The sequence below is a fragment of the Rhinolophus sinicus genome, chromosome 16 (assembly GCF_057876585.1).
Source record: "Rhinolophus sinicus isolate RSI-liver-muscle chromosome 16, RSI-T2T, whole genome shotgun sequence".
NCBI lineage: Eukaryota > Metazoa > Chordata > Mammalia > Chiroptera > Rhinolophidae > Rhinolophus > Rhinolophus sinicus.
Genome location: NC_142516.1, coordinates 139,480,737 through 139,496,196, shown reverse-complemented (window position 1 = coordinate 139,496,196; position 15,460 = coordinate 139,480,737). Strand labels below are relative to the sequence as shown.

At 50.6% G+C, this 15,460-nt stretch overlaps 1 protein-coding gene across 2 annotated transcripts in view; it reads left to right on the top strand.

The window, feature by feature from the left end:
• The window catches only part of COL4A2 (collagen type IV alpha 2 chain), a 182,980-nt gene extending 168,706 nt beyond the window's left edge, over window positions 1–14,274 (top strand). For both annotated transcript variants that reach the window (XM_074329518.2, XM_019731070.3), the window contains exons 37-48: window positions 712–819; window positions 1,587–1,694; window positions 2,574–2,645; window positions 3,549–3,674; window positions 6,618–6,734; window positions 7,236–7,397; window positions 7,513–7,611; window positions 7,977–8,123; window positions 8,264–8,380; window positions 9,666–9,857; window positions 11,042–11,328; window positions 13,176–14,274. In XM_074329518.2, coding sequence (XP_074185619.1) covers window positions 712–819; window positions 1,587–1,694; window positions 2,574–2,645; window positions 3,549–3,674; window positions 6,618–6,734; window positions 7,236–7,397; window positions 7,513–7,611; window positions 7,977–8,123; window positions 8,264–8,380; window positions 9,666–9,857; window positions 11,042–11,328; window positions 13,176–13,433 — 1,793 coding nt within the window. In that variant the 3' untranslated portion in view covers window positions 13,434–14,274. The remainder of the gene's footprint in view (window positions 1–711; window positions 820–1,586; window positions 1,695–2,573; window positions 2,646–3,548; window positions 3,675–6,617; window positions 6,735–7,235; window positions 7,398–7,512; window positions 7,612–7,976; window positions 8,124–8,263; window positions 8,381–9,665; window positions 9,858–11,041; window positions 11,329–13,175) is intronic.
• Window positions 14,275–15,460: the final 1,186 nt, after the last annotated feature.

Here is a 15,460-nt window from a genome sequence, read left to right as displayed (position 1 = left end):
CAGATAAGGGCTCTGATGGTTAACAAGGTACTCAAAATGCAGTGGCTTAGAACATCAATAAGCAGTATTATCTCCTACATTTCCTGAGGGTCAGGAATTCAGGAGCAGGCTGGTTCTAACTCAGGGTCTCCCATGAGATTCCAGCCATGACATTGGCAGGGCCGCGTCATCTGAAAGCTGGGCTGGGGCTGGAGAATCCACTTCCAAGATGCTGCCTTCACACAGCTCTTAGTAGGAGGCCTCAGTTCCTCAAAACGTGGGCCTCTCAGGGCTGCTTGAGTGTCCTCAAGACATGGCAGCTGGCTTCCTCCAGAGCAAGTCATCCAAGAGAGGCAACAAAGCGAAAGCCATGGTGCATTTTATGACGTAGGCTTGAAGTGACATACCATCATTTCATCCATGTCCTGGTGGTGTCTCACTTCGAACCTGTTCCGTGTGGGAGGGGACAGCATGCAAATATAAATACCAGGACGTGGGGACCGTTGTGTGCCAGTTTGGAGGCTGCTGACCACAGGCTCAGTGAAGGAATTACGTGAAAAAAAAAAAGAAAAAGAAAAAAATTAGTTGAGAAAAGAATATGTTTAGATCCCCATTCGGAACAGAAGCACCCACATGGTATTTAACTGGCATCCCCTTGGATCCTACAAGCATTAAGCCCCAGTTTGGTGCCATGTCTGTGGTTTGTTGCAAGCAGAAAATCTGTGGTTACAGGTCTCAAGGGATTCTTTGGAGAAAAAGGAACAGAGGGTGACATCGGCTTCCCTGGAGTACCAGGCGTAACAGGAGGCCCAGGCTCTCCTGGACTTCAAGGGCAAACAGGTAAAACCTCTTGCAGCCCCAGTCTTCCCCCAGCCCTCACCCTCCCCACACGTGGCGTAATGGTGCAGCGGCCAGTGGGCCTGAGCACGGCTGAGCCTCCAAATCTTCAAGACCCCAGGACAAAGGCAGCCAATCTCCCCTGTCTCCTTCTCTTCTAGGATCACACCCCACCCTGGGAGGCTTGTTTTACATGCTGCCCATTCACTTAGCTCTGCCTTAGGACCCAACCCAGCTACTGGAGAGGCACGGGGGCCTGATGGAAGGGTTTGTGTGGCCCAGTGTGAGTCTCTCCATAAACACACACTAAGTTCTTGTTACCGGATCCCTTTCATGAATTTGCATATGCAGAAATTCCTTTGGGGATCCCAAGTTAATGATGGAAAGCAAACGGTGCACTAGTTTCATGAATTTGGTTATTTCTGCTTTTGATTTGTTTGCTTTTGCCCAGGAGCTGTGACTCTGACAGGCTCATCCTCAAGGGCTTGTTTTGTGGCTTCTTTCCAAGCTTCTGTTTGGATGATAGGATGAAAATAAGAAAACACAAGCTGTTCTCTTTGGCAAGGCTGAGCTAAATAACCCCATTGAACTTGAATGTAGGGTTCAAAGCCCCTTGTATTCCTGGCTTGAATGGAAGCTGGTCTTTTCCCAAAAAGGACCGCCCCACACACCCCATCCAAGCAGGACCTGAGCTGGAGGCTGGGCCGGGAGGCCTCTCCCAACGTCTTCAGCGTTCCTGTGTCCGATTTAAGGATGTGTTTGTCCCTCAGGCTTTCCAGGACTGACAGGCCTGCCGGGGCCCCAGGGAGAGCCAGGCCGGGTCGGAGTACCAGGCAAGAAAGGAGATTATGGCTGGCCAGGTAGTCCGGGCCTACCAGGTAAGACCGTCCCTCCCTGCACAGACACAGCGCTTCAAGGCAGATCTGCCAGTTGGGGAGCGACCCCTGAGCCAGTCTGGCCTCTCTCCAAGCTGTTTTCTCAAAGACTATGTGAGATGAAAGCCAGGTGTGCATGGTTTGCTGGCCACACAAAACTCACCTAGTACAGGGTCTGCAGTTGTCCACGCCCATCGGGAAAGAGACTGACGCGCTAGTCTGTAAATAAGTGCTGTACTCCCCAGAACAATGAATGGCAACTGTGCGCTCCGAGTCAGTGCACAGGCCATGCAAAGGAGGGCCCAGAGGGACAGACACAGGCTGTTCTGCCACAGGCTTCCCGGCTTCCCACTGAGCGAGGTCTGGTAGAGCCGGTGGCAAGATTTAGAGGGACAGGCGCTCGGCTGCTCTGTTACTCAGAATTAAGGGTGACTCACCCACCTCCATGCTCACTGTCCACATCACGGGAAGAATTGCCGCTTGTGTCCTGTGTCCTACTTTAGAAATGTTTATCCTCGAGAACCCAGAGGGAATGGAACTAATGCCAGGCTATGGGTTCCAGGCAATTTTTACAAACCAAATATGTACAGTGACTCGAGCGCCAAAAAGAGGAATGAAACACACCACTCCCCAGTTCCCTCCTGGCTCTAACAAGTCTGTAAAGATTCTATGAAATCCATCTTTTAAGTTAAATGATTCTCTCAAGTGACATAGAAGTGATTCATTTACGTGTCAGAATGTACACAGAACTTCTGTTTCCCAGGGTTTTAAATAAATTGGATGCGTGACCATGTCGTAGCAAACAAAAACATGTCTGAATTATTTTAAGTTTTTCTCTTTGCTCTCTGAAGCATGAAATAACCACGAGTGAAACCCACACAGGTTTTCCGGGCAGCCGAGGCATCGGTGGATTACACGGCTTGCCAGGCACCAAAGGCTTTCCAGGGTCCCCAGGTACGCAGCACCGCCGTGCCCAGCAGGGTGGTTGGGGGGGACTGCAGGGGCCATTCTGGATGCTGGGTGGGGGTATTGGGGGGCTCAGAGAGCAGGACTGCTCCATGAGAACTATTTGGTCATCCCTGAGGCCACGTGGACTCAAGGTCCCTGTGGTTCTTTAGACCACTGAGATGCGATCCTTAAGAACCCATCCCCTTAAGTCAGAAATTGTGTTGGACGGGCCCATCAGTCTTTTAGAAGGAAAGAAAAATGTTTTGCTTTTTCAGCAGCATCTTGGGGGTGTGTACAGAGCCTTTGTGCCCCTCGTTTGTCCAAAATATCTGCTTTGCCCAATGCGCTATCTGTAATCTTTCGTGTCATTTGGCACAGGGAAGACAGTTGGTGCCCAGCCTGTCCTGGGGCTGTCCTTTGAAACAGATAATGCTATCTTAGCCCAGGCTGCTCTACCAAAATACCACAGACTGAGGGGGCTTACACAACAGACACTTATTCCTCACAATTCTGGAGACTGAGCTCTAAGTGTAGCCGTGGTGAGGGCCCTCCTCCTGGCTGCGACAGCCAGCTTCTCACTGTGCCCTCACGTGGTGGGGAGAGAGAACATGCTGTCTGGGGTCTCTTGTAAGAATACTAATCCCATCATGAGGGCCCCACCCTCGTGACCTCATCCGCACTTAATCACTTCCCAGAGGCCCCACCTCCAAAAACCATCACATTGGAAATTAGACTTTCAACATAAGCATTTGGGCGAGACACAGTTCAGTTCAGAGCAATCTGAAATCACCACGGCTTCCTCCTGCTTTTCTTTGTTTGACTCTCACCAAAGAACATGCCTGTTGTTTTGTTTGTGAAAATTAACTTGGTGGGAGATACTGACACGACTGCGCGTTAACTCTGCCACAGGTGCAGACATCCACGGAGACCCAGGTTTCCCAGGTCCTGCTGGGGAGAGGGGTGACCCAGGAGAAGCCAACACTCTTCCCGGCCCTACCGGAGCCCCAGGACAAAAAGGGGAACGAGGAGTCCCAGGTGAGGCCAGACACTTCCAACATTCCCATCTTCATAACCAGAAGCTAAGAAGTCAAGTTTGTCAGGTCACCCATCTGCCCTCAGGGGTCAGGGAAAGAGTTCTTTGGGGGATGGAGACGACACCCAGCCCAGGAGGCACAGAGGGAAGCGGAGGCCTCTCTTCCACGTGGGCTTGCAGTCCTGGCCCATAAACTGTGCACACAGAACATCACAACAGCTTTCTCTGTATCACGATGAGTGTTAACATCTGACTCTCACAGCATGTTGTTCATACTCTGCAACTGACAAGGGAGAGTACAGTTTCTCCCAGGGTAGAAACCACCTCTCTGTTCATGCCTCGGCGCAATGCCTGGTGTAGAGTAAGTGCTCGATATATACTTGTGTGAGATGAACAGCGTGAAGTTGTAGGGTGACTCTCTTTGACCGCCACTGAAAACGTTTAGCTCCGGGATAGTCCGAACATACCTGCCATGGTCCTTTTCCAAGTTCATTGTGCTGCATCAGTTTCTCAGAACTCTTCCTGAACCGACTGTGGAGCTCCCTGCACTCCATCAAAGGGACCGAACACGTATCTCAGGTGCCCAAACGATCCTGAAGCATAGTGTCTCTTTTGTAAAGCCATTTTCCCCCTAGGAACCCCTCACCCTGCACGAAAATCAAAATAGCCCAGTGACCCGGTAGCTTCCTGTGCAGACCCTTTTTTCTGCTCATCGGGTCTCAGCCTCTGGCCAGGGAGAAGGAGAGGTGACTTTCGGTGGTGACATTCACAGAGGGCTGGTCCGGACTCACACTCTTCTCTACGAATAGGGAAATCATCTCAATTTCTTGGTGTCCCTTGCGTGATTTTCATCTCAGGCCAGAAACTAGAATTTGCAGCCTCCGTTATTTCTGCAGCTGATGTTTGGGCTTCCAATTATGATTTGCTTATGAGTTGTTTGTGCAAAATGGCCTTTCATCAAACCTCCATGAGGCAGGGGTTTTATTTCAATACTTAGGAAGACTCATGGGGGCCACTGAGAAAACGGAGTTGTTTTGCCCCTGATTCCAGCAAACCGACTCCTGCTCGCTAATCACTAATAACTAATTAGGCTAATAACAGAGGCCTAATCACTGTAGTTAAGTTCGTTATGTTTTCATGGGCATCTGACCACTCTGGATCTTCTAACAGCTCACCATTGGTTTTGGTTACTTTGTGGCAATAGTTAGAAGCAGCTCACTTGGTGTCATTTTATATCTAACTGCAGATGGCAGCTGGTTAACCCCTCAGTCTAGTAAACACACTCGTTTATTGCCTATAATTAGTGAGACCAAAGTGACACCTTTCTAAATGCTTCTCCTGGCCTGTGTTCCTTTGTCCCACTCGGAAGCTGCAGAAACAAGACCCCGTCCCCTATGCTTGGTCCTGCCAGTATGAAAGTCTCTTCATGTTACTGACAAATATCGATTGGTCATGAAGCCGGGCGGGGACACTGTTACCTTTGCTCAGTCTCACAGATTTGCACGATGTTGTCCCAACTCACTCTTTCCTCTGCAATGGACATGATGGCCCTTAGATACTGTGACACTCTGATTTTTTGCAGTGTTCTAGTACTGATCTCTGAGTCCCCAGACCTTAAGGGAAAACAAATATTAGTAGGGCAACTAGGGGAGAAACTCGTCTCCTTCCCTGTAGCCATTCATCTCGCCACAGCCCTGGCAGCACTCACGCCCGCCTGGCACAGATGGGCACCCATCAATGTCGGGTTGGCTGTAGCACAGGGAGGAATAGGGTTCCCACACATTTCCTTAGGTGAGGATTGCCCTCTAGGGTCTGTCCTCAGTTCGTGCCAAAGGGCTCCAGCCTTTGACTCAAATAGAGTCGATTTCTTGTTAACTCTCAGTAATGATATTCTATATATAATATTGATGCAAATATTGAATTAGTGAATACCAAACCATTGCCTCTAGTGGAAATGCAGGGTTTGGTTCCTGTGAGCCCCGGGTCACATTTTTGTCCACCAATCAATGTATAAACTTGCTATATGTGTGTTTCTGTTTAAAGACACGGTATTGGCTGCATACTGTTGATTCGTTAACATTGAACTCACGGCCTTCAGTGCTATAACTCAGGCCTACATGAAGCTCATCTGACACATGTGTTTTCTCCATGAGGCACCTCACAGCCTTCCTGAGCTTCGGAACGCCAGACAGCACGTCAGCATGATGCTTGGGAGCCAATGTAAACAGTGAAATCATCAGCAAAAACCACAAAAATACAAAAAAAAAAAAAAACATGGCACTAAGCAGACATAAAAAGGATCCTTGTTTACACTCTGAGCTGAAACAGGGGACTCAAATGTTCTGTGTCTCCCACATGTCTAGAAATACCACCACCATTGGTTTGGGGTCACCAGTGAACCTTAGTGAATAGGCCAAATGCAAACACACAACTGTGAGCAACGTGGATGGACTTTGTCAATAGCTGTGATCCAAGATCCTGAAGGACAGCTACAGGGAGGATTAAGAATATCAGTGTAGTCCATAAGCCTTGGTTGCCAATGCTGGAACCTTCCGTCCCATCACAAGTGCTAACAGAGCCAACAGAGCTAACCTCTCAGGAGACACTGTCAGGATGGGCCCAAGGTGTCATACACAACTAGCCACATTGGCTGAGCACAGTAAGGCATCTCCGAGCAAATAACCTGCCCATGAGAACAAGATCCCAGCAGAGGTGGGTCTGCAGGACCCTTTTGGCAGCAGGACGGGGCTGGTGGGAGTGGGGACCACAAGACCCCTGCCTTCTCAGACCCACCACAAGAGCTTGCTGTGTTCCCACGTTCCCTGCTCTTGGGGCACCTTCCATCACTACCTCTCTGCTCCTGGATAGGTGATAGCTTGAAGGGCAAACGATAGATTCAAAGGTCAGATGCTGATACTAAAAACAACTTTTGTTTCCTTCCAAAGGGGAACGAGGCTCAGTCGGGAGTCCAGGACTTCAGGGGTTTCCAGGTGTCACACCCCCTTCCAACATCTCTGGGTCACCTGGTGACAAAGGGGCACCGGGAATATTTGGCCTGAAAGGTAAGCAGGGCTTACACTTCTGTGCGTTGGAATCTCCGTGGACACACACAAAAGGACAAATGCTGTGTGATTCCACTTACATGTGGTCCCTAAAAGTGTCAAATTTATAGAGACAGAAAAGACAGTGGGGGCTGCCAGGGCTATGAGAGGGGGAATGAGCAGTTAGTGCTTAATGGGGACCAACTTGCAGTTTGGGAGGATGAAAAATTTCTGAGATGGATGATGGTGATGGTTGTACAACAATGTGAATGTACTTACTGCCACTGAAGTGTGCACTTAAAATGGTTAAAAATGGTAAATTTGTGTTACTTACATTTTACAATACAAATAAACAATAAAAAGAAAAATATTGCCCAATGTTACAAATTTGCCAAAGATGGTGCCCCAAACGGATGACTTTCTATCTGGCTCCTGGGTGCCTCCTGAAGTGAGTCCCGCCCCCTGGCGTGACTGTGCCTTTCTCCTGTTTAAACTCTCCTTTCTTATGTCTAATGTCAATAGGTTATCGAGGCCCCCCAGGCCCACCTGGGCCTGCTGCTCTCCCTGGAAGCAAAGGAGAAGAGGGGCACCCAGGAGCTCCGGGAAACCCAGGGACCAAAGGATGGGGTGGGGACCCCGGGCCCCAGGGCCGGCCTGGAGTGTTCGGTCTCCCAGGAGAAAAAGGTAACTGTGCTCACATGAAGGAATTCTCTTCTCAAGGAGGCTGGAAGCACTGGTCAGAGGTGACTAGAGCCCCTGCCCAGGCATGTGTGTCCTCAATATCCTGCTTGTCTTGAAGGGCCCAGAGGTGAGCAAGGATTCATGGGAAACACAGGAACCACCGGGAGTGTGGGCGACCGAGGCCCGAAGGGACCCAAAGGGGACCGAGGATTCCCAGGTCAGTGGCCATCCGCCATCTTAGGTCAACTGTTGCCAGCAGTGGACTTCAGAACTATTCCTGCCCCTCCAGACATGGGTACCCCTCTAAAGTCACTCTTTGTCATGGGTCCCAAACCCTAAAGTGCAGAGGAAAGCGTGGCCAGGGGGAGCGGGGTCTGCCTGTGCTCCCATGGGCACTTGGTGAGTAATTCTTGAGTGGCCTCTCAGATGGGTGATTATCCATCTTCCTCTCTGGAGAGCACGATTTGTCCAGGAAACTCCAAGATCGATTTCAACAAGTGGAAAAAAAAAAAAAGAATAGAAAGCAGAGCAAGAAAACAAGTAGTACCCCTGCGCCAAGTGGTCTCCCTTTTCCCTTTGCAGGTACCCCTGGTCCTTTGGGATCTCCGGGGATTACAGGAATCCCCCAGAAGATTGCTGTCCAGCCAGGGCCTGTGGGTCCACAGGGAAGGAGAGGCCCCCCAGGGGCACAGGGAGAGATGGGGCCCCAGGGCGCCCCAGGAGAACCAGGTAAGACCCTGCTGTAGGACTGCCAGGATAAAGCTCGTTTTCCTAATTGCTTTGTTTTCACTTTCATTTTCTTGCTGAAAAACATTTGTTAAGCACCATGATTTTCTGTGTCACTCACACCTGTTTCGGTGGCTGTGCAGGTTTCCGCGGGGCTCCAGGGAAAGCAGGGCCCCAGGGAAGAGGTGGTGTGTCTGCTATTCCCGGATTCCGAGGAGACCAGGGACCCATGGGGCATCAGGGGCCAATTGGCCAGGAAGGTGAGTGATGGATGATGAAAGGGGGCAGAGGGCAGCGGAGTTCTTCCAGGTCCTGCTGTGGTCTGACAAATGGACTGTGGCATGCAGGGAGGGAAGAAATGAGTTCCAAGAGGAGCAGAGATAAGAGGCTGCCATGCCTTCTGCTCCGCAACCCCAGCTCAGTTCCTAGGGACCTTGCTGTAGCCCTGGTCCTGGGAGCATTCCATAATACCTGTACTTAACAGAATACCTGCACCTAGCAGAACCCCTGGCAGAGAGTAGCAGGACAGGCTTCCTTTCTTCCTCTGAGACATCTGCAGGTGCCTCAGAGAAGGAAGCAATTGATATACACTAAGAGACAAGATTCATAAAGATCTAAAGACCTGGGACGAGGAGCTGAAAGAAGCCAATTACATTAACAGGAGCCATTGTGAAGTTTTGTGTTATTGATTTCTTAATGTTATTTCTACATGTGCAGGATAGGATAGGCCAGAAACCATAGCAAGTCATGCAAAAAATTTCCTGAGGTTTGTCATCTACCTGTGCTCAGTTTGAACCAGTTGGTATGAGGCCGCATTATCAGCTCCCAGATCTCCGGAAGTAACAATCCACCACCCTCCGGATGGACTCACCCACGGCCAGGAGGTTATATAATGTGTGGGCTGCACATCCGAAGACACACATGGACAGATGGGAGCCATCCAGGCTAGGGGACCGAGACAGCGCAGGGTGGCGGGGATGTCCTATCAGAAGGCGACAGATAGGAAAATGTCCTGAGAGAGAAGGGGTATTGGGAAGGCAGGATCAGCCAGGACAGCTGATTGCAAACACTTGAAAGGTTGTCGTATTGGAGGCAGAACAGACGTTATGCCGTGTTCCAGGGGCAGAATCGAGCCCCCTGGGTAGATGTTCCAGAAGGCCGATTACTAGCCCTAGGATGGCCCAACTGCCATGAGCGGCCTCTCCCTGAGCGTCCAGCACAGGGGATTGCAGTACATCGGGGAACCATTCCAGGCGTTCTAGTTCTGCTCAGCACCAGGGCACTCTGAGGGGAAAGTTCATGGGGCCGATGGAGCCTGCGCCCTTGTTCAGTACCGTCATTGTCGTCACCCCGTGCTTACTGGGCACGGAACACAGGTCACGTCCTCCCCAGGAGGCTCTTGGTCTTCAAGGGCAGAGCCACTGAGCCCTTGACCTTGGGTGAAAGCCAAGCAACAGCTGTAAATGTCGCCATGCAAAGTCAGCCGTGTGCTGTGGGCTGAGATTCGCAGGGCGGCTGATAAGGGGCCACTGTCTTGGACCCTAGGGGAGCCAGGCCGCCCGGGGACCCCTGGCCTGCCCGGCATGCCCGGCCGCAGCGTCAGCATCGGCTACCTCCTGGTGAAGCACAGCCAGACGGACCAGGAGCCAATGTGCCCCGTGGGCATGAACAAGCTCTGGAGTGGATACAGCCTGCTGTACTTTGAGGGCCAGGAGAAAGCCCACAACCAGGACCTGGGTAGGTACTGCCCACTGCGCCCCCGGGGCCAGCTCAGCTGGAGGTGGTCAGGATTCCTGGCCACAGTGAGGTGCAGGAATCCTCTAAGGCAGATGAGCTCCTCCTGATGGGACACTGGGCCCATCCACATCCGTGGGGTTTCAGAAAAGATTAACGTGGCCTTTATGGCCCTGCACCTCAGGCCAGGACCACAGAGACCTGCCTCTTACCTCAGCAGTGCCTTCCACGCTTCCAGGAGGCCCAGCCTGGCGCTGGCACCTCTCTGCCTGGGAGCCACCAGCAGCTTCCCCTCTTTCTTGCTTTTTGCCCCAAGTTCTGTAGACAGTCAGCCGATGCCGTGAGGGCTGGGAGTCATAGAGAACCCCCAGGAAAATGGGGATATGTGGGTATGTGTGCTCAGATTTATTCAAGTAAAGCCTGGTTGCCAAAAAAAATTAAAATGACTTAAAAGCACACAGAAAATGTAGCAAGTGCACATGAAAAGCCTGGGCTTGTAGGGAGGCTGCCTTAGTCTGTGGTGGGACCGTGTTTGGGGAAACCTGGCACACTGAGCCCCGATGGTCTGCACCTCCCTGTCTATATGTTCTACTTCCATAATAAGTTCAAAAGCTAAGCAAACACAGATAAGGGCCTAAAGGAGAGCTGGGACCAGGGCCACGAAGGTGGCCGCAGCACTTGACAGGCCTGCTGAAGGTGGGGCACTCATTTGACTCCAAGCTTGTAAGCGGTCAGTGTGGTAAGGGAACCCTGCCCAGCAAAGTATTTTGCTCAGGCCATTAAAAAAAAAGGTTCATCTTTTACCCAGAAGCAATAGAGTTATCTGAAGATAGGAGTGGCCCGAGGTTCTTCCGGGAGGTTGCCATGGGGATTGATGAGCAAGGCCCTCGTCTTGGATGCCATCAGGGGTTTCTCGGGGCTACTGCTCTAAGACCCCCCAACATGGGCCTCATGCAGGGTGCTATTCCGTAAACGCCACTCCCTGCTGACCCTCCTAGTGCATAGGTGTGTGTGAGAAGTTCTCGAAGGGCAGGGCTAAAATGCCAATGTAGTCTGTTCCCCCGCAAAAATGGGAATTGGCTTGGTCCCCCAGCACACTGGGGTAGGTCCCCGACGTGGGGCCTCCCGAGCCTGGCCAGGCCCAGCAGCATCTTCCAGCCACACTCAGCTGTGCTCTCCTTCTGCAGGGCTGGCGGGCTCCTGCCTGGCTCGGTTCAGCACCATGCCCTTCCTGTACTGCAACCCTGGTGACATCTGTTACTACGCCAGCCGGAATGACAAGTCCTACTGGCTGTCCACCACTGCCCCTCTGCCAATGATGCCTGTGGCAGAGGACGAAATCAAGCCCTACATCAGCCGCTGCTCTGTGTGCGAGGCCCCGGCTGTGGCCATAGCGGTCCACAGTCAAGACGTCTCTATCCCCCACTGCCCAGTTGGATGGCGGAGTTTGTGGATCGGATATTCCTTCCTCATGGTATGTGGTACTTGCCAGCACTCTCTCAGAACATGGGACCAAGTAGAAATACAGTTCCCCTCCCCAGCCACACCCTGGCTGGAGAAGCAACAAGAACAGTTACCTTAGTAAGAATAATCAGGCAGGGCAGTTGTTCAGGTTGTGCACTGCACAATGGTACCTGGCCCAGGGAATGAGTCAGGGTTGGAATACAGCATGCACTTTGCTAACTAAGCCACGTGCCTAGGCCTGGGGCTGACGCCACCTGGAAGGGACCCATTAACTTGCCACCAAGCCTTGCATGGACTGTAATTAGGGTAAGTTTGGTTTGTTGTCCATCTTACTAAGCAGATCACCAAAGGTAAAGCTTTTTTGGTTTATCCCAAGGCTAAACATAGGGAAGAATTTTATCTATATCCTAAGTATCTCCTGTAGAATCTACTTAGAACCTAGAATGTCCTCCAGAAACATCAATTAACTGGTTGGTTTAAAACAGATATATACTGATAAGGAAAATCCTGGAATACTAATGTCAGATTGCCTTTGGGTATAAAACAGAGAGTTCCAGCGATAGTGACTGGATGCCCAACGTGTTCAGTATTTCATACATTATATTAATAACACACTATTTAAATTGAACCACACACACTCAGAGCTCTCACGCAGCCCAGCCGACCCGGCCCTGAGGCCGCCAGCCTAGCGCCTCCTCCCAGCCCAGCTCCCTTCAGGAGCCCTTCCCAGGACCTGCCTGGGCAGCCCCCAGCATGGCCTCAGCTCTTTCAGACCAAATTGGGGCCCAAGATGCCTCGTGAAGATATACCTGCTTCTCCCTGCCTGTTGACAACAAACAAGAACATGGTAGCTCTGGAATGGAAAGGCTTCTGCATTTTGTGAGCAGAAAGTTTTTTTCAAAGGTGTTTGTTTTTGCTCGTCCCTGCTCAAATATATCACAGGACAGTCTCTTTTGTTCCCTGCGAACTAAAGCTGAGATGTTCCTATTCTAAATTAACAGGTTCTGACAACCCACTCACCACTCAAAGCTTTCTCAACCAAGCCAAGTGACACTTTTTTATAGATTAGCTTTGAGGTCCAGGGGCCTACCATGCTCCTTCAGGAAAGCTGAAAATGTTTGTGAAACGAAAAGAAAGTTAAACTTGAAAGTGGCAAAGAAAAGTTCCCTCTGACACTTGTCCTCGTCTCCCAGCCGGCAGCTGCTGGGTCATCTCAAGTGACTAATTGCTTAATTAACAGCCTCTGATGGTGAAAAAAAATTAATTACCTGGGTAGTACATGTTCATTATAGAAAAATCGGCAAGTAGAGATTTTCTGGGGCGGGGGGACCCTAATGAAAACCACTCATACTTCCTTCTTCTTTATAAACAGCAGAGGACAAGTGGGGGTAGGGATCACATTTTTTGGTGCTTATTTTTAACTTAACCTCAAATGCTCACCCACATCTTGATTTTGTTTTTCCTTTAAAAAAAAAAAAAAAAGTTAACATTTTGGTATCTCTTCGGCCAGGCAAACACTTCATTCTTTGAATGGATGATGGAGTAGATGATATTTTCCCCCTAAATATAGTCAACTGTACCTACCGATTATCACCTGCTTTTGTAGTTGTCCTATTTGTCACTTAACAAATCAGGACTGGGGACTTCTGAACCCTCCCCTGCACTGCTTTCTGCACTCCTGACTCACTGAGCCAACCCCGAGCTTTAAAGAGTATGTCGCAGGTGGTCTCTGTTGACATAGATACGTGTTCACGGTTTGTTGTTCAGTTAGGGGGGACGGCGTCTCAATTACAGTCTGCCGCTGGCTGTCTCGGGAGAGTGTACTCACAGCCCTGCCCTGTCTCCCCCTCTGCACAGCACACGGCCGCAGGTGACGAAGGTGGCGGCCAGTCGCTGGTGTCGCCGGGCAGCTGTCTGGAGGACTTCCGCGCCACACCTTTCATTGAGTGCAATGGAGGCCGGGGGACATGCCATTACTTTGCCAATAAGTACAGCTTCTGGCTCACCACCATCCCCGAGCAGAGCTTCCAAGGCTCGCCCTCTGCCGACACGCTCAAGGCCGGGCTCATCCGGACGCACATCAGCCGCTGCCAGGTGTGCATGAAGAACCTGTGATGCGCGGTGTTCCCAGGGGGCGCCCCACGCGCACGCCCTTCTCTGCAGGTCAACATGCGCCTGCGGGGGAGCCACTTTGGTGCTTATTCTTAACTTATTACCTCAGATGCTGACCCCCAAACTGATTTCTTTTTGTTTCCTTTAAAAACCAAACAAAAAGGCCACCAAAGTAATTCAGCACCCACACATATACCAAATACCCCCTTGTTATCCATAGGCTCTGGCCCCTCTCTCCACACTGCAGAATAAAGCCTGCCTCTCCAACCTGGAGGCTACTAACAGACCCAGCACTCCCTATCTGGCCATACTAGACTATTATGCACCAGGTGTAGCTAACTTCTTAACGTGTACCTGTATAGTCACTGTGCTTTCAAATGCCGCAGGCATCCCTCTTATTTAACTCACTTAATAGACAAGTAAAGCCATACAGCCCGAGGGCTCCAGAACCTACTCCCACTGTCCCCACATGAGGGTCTCCGGCCCTGCTCTCTAAGCCAACATGATGACAACGTGATCTCCTCCCAAATACTGTTGATGTGAATTATCCTAACCCGTCAAAAAGGCCAAAAAGACACTGATAGCCACATACCAGTTGGCATTCTTTCTACCACATCCTTACAGACCATTGGGTTTGGCAGAACTCACATAGAAGCAAAGCCCTTGTAACTGTCTGTTGTCAGCCAGGATACTTGAGGGTGAAGTCCGTACACTTGGAAGTGACCTTTCCACTGCCCCAGGCCGTCCTGGAGATGGGCCCGCTATTCTTTGTGGTGAATTGTACCCCTGTGACTACCCTCTGTAACAACCACAGAATAAAAGTTGGTTTTGGACATTTCTATAACCCCCGTTGTTGACTGCCTTAATTTTCTGACGTCCATAGAGCACAAAATTTGCGGTGGCCCCAAGGCAGTGTCTGGGCCTGCAAGCAAGCGTGTGCAGCTCGGCACCATCCTGCAGGCTGCTGAGTCTCAGCAGACTTGAACCCAAGTCCATGGTACCGTCATTCCTGTCTCAGGGAACTGGATTTGTGTTTATAACTCATTCATGTTTACTGGAAGAACCCTAACCTCACTCATGGGAATTAAGAGAATGGGTACTTCACAAATGTACTTCCAAAGTCATTCAATGCATTCCAACATAACGTCAAGTCAAATCTCAATATTTCCAAGAAATAGTCTCCAAGACATGTTTCTGGCTTTGATGTCTCTGGAACCTGACTAACCCTTGGGAACCCAACTCACAGAATTTATTTGTATCCTCTAAAATTCAATCTTATAGTAAGCTCTTTCTAGGAACAACTTCCACATAATGGAATGAGTATTCGACCTGATAATATTATTTGAAATAGATCAGGAACTGTCTTGGTTTGCATTCCCTCAGAAGCCAACCGAGACAAGCATTCTGCACAGGAGAGTTATTTGAGGACGTTATCCCAGGGAATGGAATGGGACCTGGGCTGAGTGAACCCAGGAACTAGGGCCCCTTGCTAAGGGAGCTACTGCCCTGGGCAATTTAGGGCTTTATCCTGCTGGGACCCACTGAGGAAGGCCACAGAAGAAGCTGGGACTGTCCCGCCCAGGCATGGGAAAGGGACATTTTCAATCTCCAGCTCTTGCCCCCAGTGGTCAGAGGTTGCCTATGACTGTCAGTTCCCGCACACTTCCAGGTGCGCCATGGCTGAGCCGGCTCCTAGAGCATCTCAGCTGGAGGTAGCAGAGAACCAGATGAAGCTGATGCAAGGTACTGTAGCTCCACCTAGACACCGCTGGTTTCCATAGCAACAGCTATGGCTACAAGATGGGCTAAGAGGCTGAGGCCAGGGCCTGAAAGATGTCCAGCACAGCACCTCTCCACAAAGCGTGTGGAGGCAGATGTTTACTCAACTCCCATCCCATGATCAAGGGAGCAGTCACAAAGTTTATCAACAGTCCTGAGATTTTTGCTTGACTCTATTTAGCTTTGATGGCTCTGTGTGGCTCACACTTCAGAGTTAGATGCCCGCCATGAAGGATGGGGCACCTGGTGGG